General features: G+C 33.7%; 1 protein-coding gene across 2 annotated transcripts in view; it reads left to right on the top strand.

The window, feature by feature from the left end:
* LOC100372432 (next to BRCA1 gene 1 protein-like) overlaps positions 1–10502 on the top strand; it is a 39513-nt gene extending 29011 nt beyond the window's left edge. For both annotated transcript variants that reach the window (XM_002736625.4, XM_006818804.3), the window contains 6 exons: positions 1928–2123; positions 4235–4405; positions 4922–5070; positions 5441–5865; positions 6112–6217; positions 6550–10502. In XM_002736625.4, the coding sequence (XP_002736671.1) occupies positions 1928–2123; positions 4235–4405; positions 4922–5070; positions 5441–5865; positions 6112–6217; positions 6550–6747 (1245 nt within the window). In that variant the 3' untranslated portion in view covers positions 6748–10502. The remainder of the gene's footprint in view (positions 1–1927; positions 2124–4234; positions 4406–4921; positions 5071–5440; positions 5866–6111; positions 6218–6549) is intronic.
* Positions 10503–13017: the final 2515 nt, after the last annotated feature.

Here is a 13017-nt window from a genome sequence, read left to right as displayed (position 1 = left end):
TAGTAATTTAGTAATTAGTTGAATATTAAATGCAAACTATTATTCTTTAACTCAGTGTTTTGTTATTTAGCAAAGAACGTTTTAAAAGTGCATTTAAATCTGGTTGTTTTGAAACTGAGCTTGTTAGATCCCTTTTTGGATGAGAATAAACAGATCTACTCTAAACAAAAGCTGTTTCCTCATTGGATAATCATTAATCATGTTTGCTATTCAGATGCAAATTTTGCATCATTAGTTATAAATAATTAAAGCCATAAGGTCATAGTTCGCAGAGGATTCATAATAAATTTTCATATATTGGGAATCCTTTGTTGGTGAGACTACAGCTGAGTGTCATTTTCTGTATATTTACGGGACCTAGATATGTGTGTTTTAAAAGATATTGTGTTCAGTGTGCGAGATACAGTGAAATCCTTTGTCCAAGTAAGTATCCATCATTGTGTTTTAGATTTTGTGATGAAAACAATACCATGTGTGGAGTACCATGTGAAAGTGTAAACAAAGAAAGCGCTGTAATATACACAAAAAGATTTTCTCAGCTTCAGACAAAACCATTCGCACTGGTATTCAGTTTTTATAAGCAAGAATGTTTATCTTCTCCGAATTGAATCTGGTGTGTTATTGCTTTATATCTTTGTGGGTAATGTATGGTTGAATTGAGCATGTAATTGCGTGCTTTGTTAGGAGCATACAAGGTCAGATCAAGCCATGGTACTAGATGGTAACTATACAACCACACATGTAGCCCTGAACTGTCTTGATTTAAGCTGCTACTTTAAAATCAAATCCAGATTATGTGTGAAATAATATTAATTTAACTTGTTAGCTTTAATAACACCCCCTCCAGATATAGTAGCTCCCAATACAAAATGGTATTGTGAAACAAATGGTTTGTTTTTCTAAAACTGGAACAAACCATTGTTATTAAATAGGGGTGTTAGTTTAATGGGTGGGTGAGTGAGTGAATGAGTCCAATTTAAAAACTCATTAGTAAATCAGGCTAGCTACCTTCTACCACAAACTGCCCTTCCATTGACTATAGTTGAGAATTTTTTTTCTGAATGACTAGAAGCTCAAGTTTAGATTTGAATGTTCAAAACCAGTTTTCTCATAAATTCCAGTATTATAATTTTGTTTAATGTTGATAAAGGAATATACCATACATGTGTAAGCCCATCTTTTTACTTAGTTTAGGTTTCTTTTGTCTAAATAAGCAATATTGAATGATTCAGTATACACCAAATTGTTAGTGTTTATGCCCTTCTATGGTATCTGTTTTATTAGAAGTGTCTTCTTTTAATTGAATGATGGTTCACATCAATTACCGGTAATGTGGTAAAACAACTAACAGTTTTTGGCTTACATATGTGTACTTCCACTGGAGATGCACTGGTTACATTGGTGTATTCATGTTCGTTTCACTTTATACACGACAGTGAAAGAACAAAATAGATAGTTTCACAGTTACAGGTGTCTTTGAAATATAAATTAGTTTAAGACTCAAAAAGCTGTTACTGTTATTTAGCATTAATGGTGAACAGTGTGTTGATATAGAGATCATTTTCACCACCAGATCTTTGTTTCTTTTTCAATACTCTTTGAAATCTCCTAGAAATAAAAGATTGTTCATGCTGCTCCGTTATTACAAACACTTAATAATTAATTTTTGTGATGAGTATATCTAATTAGAGAAGCAAAGTACCTGGATTAATGTCTGCTATATATGAAGTGTGTTCAAAGCTGGCTGAGTCTGAGAGTTGAATTATCTTCATAAACAAACTACATGTATATTGTTCAACTCTCAATGTATTAGAATGTGTCTTCCAACTTGTATTTAATTTTCTATCAGAGAAAAATTTGTTTGTGATTGTGTTTCATGGTGTAATGTTTCCTGTGCCAACCTTTGTGCTCCATTGGTGTTTTGCAGACTGTTGAAGAAGCCATTGATGAAGTGATTGAAAAGCACATAGAGAAACACAGAGAGAAGAATGAGGCACCCTCTACTGACGTTCAACACGATGATGAAAATCCTGAACCAATACAGCAACTAACAGAGCAAGATTTGTTGACCTTTGAACTATTAGACATCAATGAATCCAACACACCAAATAATACACCCAGTGGTATGTATGCAATCTTTGATGTCTTGTATGTTAGAGGTAGACATCAATGAATCCAACACACCAAATAATACACCCAGTGGTATGTATGCAATCTTTGATGTCTTGTATGTTAGAGATAGACATCAATGAATCCAACACACCAAATAATACACCCAGTGGTATGTATGCAATCTTTGATGTCTTGTATGTTAGAGGTAGACATCAATGAATCCAACACACTAAATAATGCACCCAGTGGTATGTATGCAATCTTTGATGTTTTGTATGTTAGAGGTAGACATCAAAGAATCCAACACAACAAATAATACACCCAGTGGTATGTATGCAATTGTTGATGTCTTGTATGTTAGAGGTAGGCATCAATGAATCCAACACAACAAATAATACACCCAGTGGTATGTATGTAATCTTTGATGTCTTGTATGTTAGAGGTAGACATCAATGAATCCAACACACCAAATAATACACCCAGTGGTATGTATGCAATCTTTGGTGTCTTGTATGTTAGAGGTAGACATCAATGAATCCAACACACCCAAATAATACACTCAGTGGTATGTATGCAATCTTTGATGTCTTGTATGTTAGAGATAGACATCAATGAATCCAACACACCAAATAATACACCCAGTGGTATGTATGCAATCTTTGATGTCTTGTATGTTAGAGGTAGACATCAATGAATCCAACACAACAAATAATACACCCAGTGGTATGTATGCAATCTTTGATGTCTTGTATGTTAGAGGTAGACATCAATGAATCCAACACACCAAATAATACACCCAGTGGTATGTATGCAATCTTTGATGTCTTGTATGTTAGAGGTAGACATCAATGCTTCCAACACACCAAATAGTACACCCAGTGGTATGTATGCAGTCTTTGATGTCTTGTATGTTAGAGGTAGACATCAATGAATCAAACACAACAAATAATACACCCAGTGGTATGTATGCAATCTTTGATGTCTTGTATGTTAGAGGTAGACATCAATGAACCCAACACACCAAATAATGCACCCAGTGGTATGTTTGCAATCTTTGATGTCTTTGTTTATCATGCATGTCTTTCAAACAACCTCATGCACTTTTTGATACCCACATTTTTCCCATCTCAAACAATCATTGTTTCAAGACTAGTATATTTTTGTGGTCCCCATATGAGATTCACATCTAGAACAATTGGCATTTAAAGTCTATAGAGAGACTGTTTCCTGGCAGTCTGCTTATTCTCATGTATGGTATTACCACCTTGTTGCTTGGCATCAATAAGTATCATTTGCATATCAATGAAACCAATATCATTTGTTGTACAAATAAGGGTCAGTGTTTTGTGTACTGTGAATGTATTAATTAATCACAGGTTTTTAATTTCGCTATTTTTGTAACACTTTTAAATTATATGCTAAAAAAGTAGATTACTCACACACATGGTATTTACTTTAACAACATTAATTAAACAACAGACAAATTTTGTGTCCACAAATACCATTAGGTCATTAGATTGCAATTTTCTTTTTAAAAATCATAATAAAATAATGTGTCTGAAACTATATTATACGTTACTATATACGTTGAATTTTTAGACAAAAAAATAACCACAATTTGAGGCATTTGTGCCTCATGAATGCTTTAACTGACCAACTTGCTATTTTGCATGTAGCATGTATGACTATAACATCATCTGAGAAAAATAACATATATCAGTGAGTACTTATTAGGTCATATTCAGCTTACAAACTAGACTTGACTAAACAGCATTAACTAACTTTAAGATTGCTTGTAATTCACGCTGTTTGGTCTGTGAACACAGCATATAGGTTATAGTTATATTCATTATATACTGTATAGTTATTTGGAAGGCCATTTACAATTATTGGGTGGCTGGGAGTTGGAATTAGGGTTCAGGTTAGGATGGGGGTGTGTCCTTAAGGGAATCTTTCCAACAGCAAAAGAAATGTTCACTTATGTCATAATTTGTGAGTGTTTTTCAATAAATTATTTTGCGTTTGTCCTCAACTCACAAAATTCCCCCCAAATTGGTCTATTGAGAAATAAATGCAATGTCAGAATACTGTTTCTAACATTTTGCTGTTGTCTTGTTTCCAGATTTAACGCCAAGGATCTCTCCACTACCATCACTAGATGGACTTTTACTACAGCAACAGATATCCAGGTGCAGTTCTAATAGTAGTAGCAGTCTTAGTGTGGAGATCATTGACTCACCTGATGCAGAGAATATGGTCACAGAGGCAATACAACACCTGGAAATCACAGATGGTACATATACTAATATATATTTGTAGTGTACCACATCACTTTCACAAGTTGGTCTAAACTGACTCAGTAAAAAACATTATTTTAAATTCTGTATTGTGAAGATGAGCATTCTAAAAATTTCACTGTTTCTTATACGTATTTAAAAAAGTAGTTTCTTACTAACTGTGCATGCATCAGAAACATGTTTTTTTTTTTTTCTGGATCCTCATCAAATACTCAAATTTGAATTATTTGCAGTATATACTTAGAACCCATGTAATTTCAAAAGAGAAATTACTGCGAGATTTGCAAGTCAGTAAAATTTACAAATTTTGTACGAGTGAAAATATTTCTGGGGTCCTACATTATCCTCAAAAATAACACCACATCCTGAAATCACAAAATTCTAATTGGGAAAATTAGACTGTGCAGACAAAATAAACGTGTCTATTGTTGCAGTATAATCTATAGAGCAATAAATATTTACTAAGCTAGACTTGCAAACAACCATTCATTGTACAATTATTTATATTGTAGAAGCTGGTATAGAAGATGAGACTGCGAGTATATTAAGCCAGATATCTAATGATACATTGGATGATTTCTGTGTTGTACCATTACCAGATTGCTTTAATACTGATTTACCATTAACCAAATCCATATCTGATGCGGCTACTGAAAACGAGGTATGTAATTTAAATGTTCAATACATTGTTGTTGAGGACTATACTGCTTTACCTTTCTGCGTCAATGTTGTGTCAATAAAATATCAATGTTGATAATTTGAGCATGTTCACATCTAATTACTGTGAAGGTGATTGATGATTTCTCTGCCTAAAGATCATGTCTAAGTGAAATTTATTCTGCTACAAAGATTGCAAAATTTAAAAACATTTGTCTTGCAGTCTTGATTGCTCCTCTAGTTAGGACATCTTCTTATAAGCTTAATCTCACAGTGAATTGAAGGCTGTTTTTAAAATGGAAAACCTAATACACTAAATGCATTGTACAGTTCAGAAGATTGATTGATTGCTTTTCCTTTAATTTTTACAACAGAGTACATTCAGTGAGTGTGATTCAGTGGAGATGGAGAGACAGAGTGTTGATGACATTCTTGCTACTTCACATACGAATACTCAGCAGGAACCCCTTATACCAGTTACATTGACAAGCAATGCTGCTTCTACCGTTGTCTCAACCATAACTGTTGCTATCAGTCCAGCGAGCACTACTTGGACTATGTCAGGGGAAACCCACCCAGTAGAGGAACAAGATAAAGAGGAGATTCATTCCCAAAATGTGGAAGAGTTGACATCCTCTGAGGGTGATGCACCTAATGGGGCAGAGGATGAACCAGAGGGTGCTTCTGCAACTGTTGATGTAGATGACCAGAAAAAGGAGACAAGAGAAGAGACGATCCCAGACCATACTGGATGGGAAGAGAATACATCATCAGACAACCTTGATAGAGAAGAACCATCGTGAGTTCTATAACTTGTTGAATTTTAAATTCAAGATGAACCTCGCACATGCACTACTAATACTAGCAAAGAATGCAAAAATACTGCAGATGAAAACATAGAATAATTTTCAGGTCAATTGTCCAACAAGCTACTCTGTTAAATACAGGCATAACACCTAAAAACATGCTAACCTATCAAGTAGAGTGCATATCAAAGGATTACATTTTGAATTTACCAGCATCCTATTTTGATTGTATTCCATAGATTTGATCCAGTTCGTGCTATGGAGTATGCTGGAGGATTGGCCGTACAAGCATTTAGTGCAGCTGCTGGCACGGCTAACAATGTGGTACATGCAATATTTAATCAGGTAAGAGAAAAATCTAGCAACATGAGTTTGTATTACACTGCCCACCTTTAGTTGAACAGTGAACCCTTGTAAAAATGGTTTGATCTAACCAATTTCAAACACATAACGTGCCTACCAGCAATTTGGCAAGAAAACAAATGACGAAATCAAAAAAAGAACAAGCCCAAAATGACAATTACTTGTTCACAAATAGTTTGATTAGACCAAGTTACCCGACTTTGTCAATTAAGTTCAAATGATATAGTATTTACAAAAATAAAAATGTTGCTGGTTGTGTCACCTTGAGTAATATGAATTTTATAGATTATTCAACTTGTACTTTACTATTACAGAAAGTACCACCAAGACCAGAGTGGCCCAAACAAGACGGTAAGAATCCACCAAGTGCCATGGAGCAGCTTATTGACATGGGATTCTGTAATCGACAATTCAATGCACAGCTACTTGAAAAACATCACAACAATTTGGAACGAGTGGTGCAGGAACTCCTAAATGAGATGGACAATGAGTGGTCCAACAATAGACATTAGATGCTTCATATATCCCTGTATTGTTATTGTTAATGCATTGAATTCTACCATTCTACCAGACTGGGAAGGGTAGCTGTCATTGTGGCTCCAATAGTTTATTTCAAGTTATGATACAAATTTTCGTACCCGTAATACCGCATACATCTGGAATATTATTGAGATATTATTAAGATTTGTCTACTTAGAACCATATAAGGATTTCTAAAAATAAGAAAAAACTTAATCTGGGCTAGCAATTGAATCAAGTCAGAGTATTCTTATTTGTTCAAATTATTAAAATTTGTTTAGACACAGATTGAAATTTTGAAATTACTTGCTGTTGCTTATCTTTTAAACAAGATATTTGTTTTTTTGGTTTTAACCTAACTGGAAACCATAATTCATGTTATATTAGTTTTTCAATATATTAATACATATTCATTGCATACAAGTCTACATATTGGGTACACTGTTTAGTTTTGCTGCTACATATTTTGATAGTGATTATAAATATCATACTCAAAACTTTGTAATATTGTGCATGAGTGTCTTGTACTAATATTACATATATTTCAGCTTTTTACCTCATAATGATTGTGATTTGACCCAAATAATGCTTCCTTTGTATTCAGGATTGTGTTCAGTGTATGCAAAAAATATTCACTAATGAAACAAATTAAGTTTCCATAGTTACCTGGTCTATTTTAAACTCTGCATAGGTCAAATAAACAATTACTGTCACCTACTTTAGAGTTTACCATTTGAGAGCATGTTTGTTTACTATCAGAATGGCAGATTTTTCAAAATTGGTGAACATTTTATACTTTTGACGTATAACAAAGTGTGGGTTTGATTTATAGAAGTCTCCTATACATTTAAACAAGTATAGTGTTTTATGTAGGTTTTCAGTCTACACAGGGTTTCTTTATAAACTGCTTCAATTTTGTAAAATCTTGTAGCAGTTTACTGGAGTCCACATTGATGCCATTGAAATCTCGAAAAAATTCCTAGCAGCAGAAATGAAACGTGTTGCACTATTGTTATATCCTGTTAGTCCTGCAGTGTCCTCTACAGGCTGCTGCAGTGTCCTTTAATGTCTGATGCTAGAAAGGTTTCTAATTTGAAAGTTGATTAAACTAGCAAAGAAGTTCTTGTTAAGAATTTTGGGATATTTCTTGACTAGCAAAATTAAAGCGGTTTACACTAGTCACGCAACTATTGCGAACTTTTACGTAATTCATGGTGAATACAGAAATTTATATTTATAGATTTCACTTTATTGTTAATAGTATTTGTTTTCTTGGCATTGTTTTTTTGTTGCACTATTATATACTGATTGTCAAATTTGTACTATTTACATTGTCAAGGTGATGGATTAATAATAATTTTTTCCTTTTGGTCATTTCATAAATTATTTTTAAGCATTATTGACCCCTTTATGTTAAAAAAATGCATTTACGTCACTTTAAAATGTTACAAATTTACAGTATGGATGGAATTGGATGCATTTCCAATGATTAAGGACAAGTGAACAAAGTGATGTAGTTACTAAGTTTGAATTGGTATGATTGGTTTCTGAATACATAACAAATAGTGATTGATGGATATTTTAAAGAGTACTTTTGTAGTGCAGTAAACTCACTTGCAAACCATTCAATAATTTGTACCTAATCGTAGAATGTACTTGTCAGTGAAATCTGTTATATTTTCATGGGTGGTGGTCATCGCAAACATGTGCCATTGAATATTGTGGAAATAAACAACACATTTGACTCGCATGCAAATACCTTGCTATGTATAGGGAGGGACCCACTCTTCATAAGTGCCACTGTTAAATTTCATGTAATTGTATTTTGCTGCATTGCTGCAAATGTGACCTATATATTGAACTTGATGCAATGACCGAGACAGTTTAAAATAGTAAAAACTACTTGGATTTTGAGAAATAAATGACATACTACCGGTAGTTAGGCCAGACTTTTATTATCCCTTGTTTTGTGAACCCGCCGAATGAACAGGAGCCGAAAATGAAATAAAAATAAAATTTTATTTCAGCTTAATTTCTCGCGCCCGCTGACTTCTGAGTGCAACTACCGGTAATTGCTAAAAAAAAAATATTTATACATGTATCTTCATTTTTTTATGCCCGCCGCCCAACAAATCCAAGTTGCATTTTCATGGGAGTATCAAGATCTATACTTTATGTGCGTTGGTTGACAGTGAATCTCGGGTATTGACCTCTCTGTGTGCTGCTTGCGACTACTAGGTGAACATGGCGGCAGCGTGGTGTCACGCCTTGAAACTCTGTCCTCTAAAACCGAGAAATCCCTCATTAATGCTGAAAATTGTGCCACCATTGGCGACATTTACCAACCAGGTTGCACATGGAATAAAATTTTCTCCGATCAATGATCTCACTTACAATTCTTTGAGAATCTCAAAAATCTAATGGAAAAAAAGAATTAATTTTATTTTTCCCCCGCCCTCTTCAAAAAAATTGATATATAAAAACTAGAGAAACAAGGAATAAAAAAAAGTCTGGCCTTATATGTTCAATATTGTATATAAGGGGCTTGTCTAAAGCTTGTTATTCATATTTTTGTCAGAAGCATATTTAGTATTAGAAGCATAATTAGTTGTTTTATTTGTCCTTACTTTTATTGTTTGTATTTCTAATTATTGTTGCATTTTAAGTGTGTAATTGAGACTGCAGGAAAATCACAGAGGAGCTTGTTTTTGTGTTAGTCCTCTTTATTTTGAACAGGCTCAACAACCAATCGCTAGGTTGCCTTCCCATGAATTACACAGACACTGAAGTACACTTGTCAATATTGTCTCTTTTTCCAGTGAAAGTGTGTCCACACAATACTGAAAACTCAAAACAGTGATATTGATGTTGTGCACATACTCTTTTTGTAGTATAATATGCTATGTTTGTTTTATTTGTATCACATGTACTGAGGTGAATGACAGTGTTTGGTCTACAGCCAAAATAAGTCAGATTTAATGATCCTGTATACAACAAATGAAGTTTGGGGTTGATACAGCAAATATGTATTTGTCAGCATCAGAAATAGTTTATTGCACCACAATCTCAGGTTCTTTAGAGTACTAAAGACTTGATGATTCAGGTAAAATAGTTAGAACCTCTGTAACTTTCTTTTGCTCAGTTATAATTAGTGCAGTTGGTTTGACAGCTTGGCTGATCTGGAATTGTGTAAGGTTGATACATTCAGTGACACATTGATATGGAATTGTGATTGCCAAAATTGGCTTGCACATGTTTTTGCATATTTTTATGGAATTCTCTTTAAATTTCTTAATTTTGGACCAAATGGGACATAATTTCTTATTAGTTGCACGTCTTTAATCAACATTAGTGAAAATATATATGGAAAAATTGATGTTCACAGGGTTGGATGTACGAAGATAGGATTTGGAGAGGATGAGAGGGTTAATATCAACATGTGACAATGTAAAGAAAAAAAGCTATCATTCAGTTCAACCTCTGAAGTGCAACATTCTTACTACTTGAATTCTGTATATATATATTATCTAGTCTATATAATTATTACGCCTTTGTGTATTTTATGCATTTACATGAAGTATTGTATGGGATTACGATGCATGAATCCAGGCATAGTGTGATGTGTGGGATTACTGTGCATGAATCCAGGCATAGTTTGATGTGTGTATGACGAATGAATGAGATATTTATGTAGAGAATGAAGGAATGTATCACTGTGAATTGTAGTAATAAACTATATACATCCAAACTGTCTTTGTTGCGTCTTTATCAGTGGTTGTGTTATATTCTGGTAGTAATGCTCGCACAAATGGCTGTCTAGATCTCATGGAGACTAAGGTTTGTTTCTGAATCTCAAATCGTGTTTCATTTCCTCATTTATTTCATGAGTAGACAATTTTTGTGCTAAAAATCAAGCATTTTTGTCATTTCGGAATCGGATCTCAGTCGTGCATAAACAGATTTTGTTTGAACTTGGTAGGTACATTGGATATTATTGGGCCTTGCTGATCCAGTGCCATATCTCTGACATGCCTTGACCAATTACATTCAAACTTTATATACCGGGGGTACATGTCATACATCATGTGACATAATCGTCTGATGATCAGATTCAAGATGGCCAAATGGCGGTCATTTTAATGTTGAAAATCCAGCATTTCTGTCATTCAGAAGCCAGATCTTGGTTGTATATGGACAGATTTTGTTCAAACTGGTACAAACATTTGACATGTCTGTCTGTTCATGTTCAAACTTTATATGTCTACCATGTAGTGCAATTATTTTGATTTTTACTTGATTTAGTCTTTCATTTACTTAAATATCGAAGATTGTAGTGCTTTTGAATTTTTTATTTTAAAGTTTAATTGACCATAATATTCCCACCAAATTGTACCTTCATGCATCTCCTAAGATTGTTTTTATTTTTGACTCCCGTGTGCGAAGCACAAAAGGGAGTCTTTGCAGTTACCCTGTCTGTATGTCTGTATGTATGTATGTCACTTTTTTTGTTCCACCGTTATCTCAAGAACCACTAATCAAATTTTGGTGAAACTTGGTACATAGATGCTCTGGGATAATGCGCAGAGTTGATTAGGTTTTGGTAAAAATCTATGAATATTAATTACCTAATTTGCATGATAATTAGCTGATTTTTAGCTGTTCCAAGACTGTTCCACTGATATCTGAAGAACCACTCATTGGATTTTGATGAAACTTGGCACATGGATGCTCTGAACTAGTGTGCAGATTTGATTAGTTTTGGGTAAAAATCTATGAATATTAATTATCTAATTTGAACGATAATTAACTGATTTCAAGCTGTTCCATGACTGTTCCACTGATATTTGAAGAACCACTCATTGGATTTCAATGAAACTTGGCACATGGATGCTCTGAACTAATGCACAGATTTGATTAGTTTTGGGTAAAAATCTGTTAATATTATTAGTTACCTAATTTACATAATGATTAATCAATTTTCGGCTTTTCCACTGATATCTCAAGTACTAATCATAACATTTCAATAAAACTTGGTACATAGATGTCATATGACACTGCACAGACCTGGTAGTGTTTAGGGTAATATCAGTACATATTAATTACCTAATTTGCATAATTAATTAATTTTCAGATTTTGATATTTCGAGTAGTAATGATCACATTTCAATGAAACTTGGTACATAGTTACTTGAGGACTGTGCAGAGACCTAATTAGTTTTTGGGTAAATATTTGTGCATATTAATCACCTTATAATTAGTTAATTTTCAGCTTTTCACCTGATATCTCAAGTACTAATCATCACATTTCAATGAGACTTGCAACATTTTCTAGGACTATGCAGAGACCCGATTAATTTTGGGATAAATAATTGTGCCTATTAATTACCTAATTTGCAGAATTTTTTGCTGTTCTATGGCTGTTGCACTGATGTCTACAAACCACTCATTGGATTTCAATGAGACTTTTAAACAGTACCCATCACATTTCAATGAACCTAGGACTATACACCATATTAGTTTTTGATAAATATTTATGCTTCTTAATCACTTAATTAACATAATTAATTAATACTGATTTCTCAAGTATTGATCATCACATTTGAATAAAACTTGGTACGTAAATGCTCTAGGACAATAGACAGCCTGATTAATTTTGGGTTAAAATCTGTTCATATTAACTCTCTAATTAGCATAATAATTAATATTTTTGGGGTTCTAATCACATTTCAATGAAACTTGGTACATTTTGCAGACCTTATTAGTTTTACACATAAATCTGTTCATATCAGTTACCTGATTTACATAATTAGTTTTCAGCTATTCCATCAATATCTCAAGTGCAAGTAATTTTGAATTAATTTTTAATGTGTCTTCAATACTCTCAGCACACGGGAGTTCTTTCTAAGCTTTCTATGATTCCACTTTTTCTTGACCATTATAAACTTCTGGGAGTAGAAGTTGTCCATGTATTTTAAGTAAATGTGTGTTGTATAACTTGATTCTTTGCTGTGATGACTGTTTGGCAATTTGACTTGGTACATAGTTTTGGTGGTGCAAGTCTGGCTGAGGTACGAGTTTACTCTCCTTGGCTAGTAATAATGCACTTCCACCGTCGAGGGCGGTCTCACACCTACTAAATCTTCTGAGAGGTTGTACATACAGTAGTAGATGGTGTGAATTCAAACCTAATACTAAGCAATGAGGCTATGCTTACCCTGATTCTGCTGCAGTGTTGGACTGAGGGACAGAATACATCTCCAATC

Source organism: Saccoglossus kowalevskii, chromosome 22, assembly GCF_978046115.1.
Source record: "Saccoglossus kowalevskii chromosome 22, keSacKowa6.1, whole genome shotgun sequence".
Classification (NCBI taxonomy): domain Eukaryota; kingdom Metazoa; phylum Hemichordata; class Enteropneusta; family Harrimaniidae; genus Saccoglossus; species Saccoglossus kowalevskii.
Note: the sequence above shows the minus strand (reverse complement) of the source record. Positions and strands in the feature narration are given on the sequence as shown.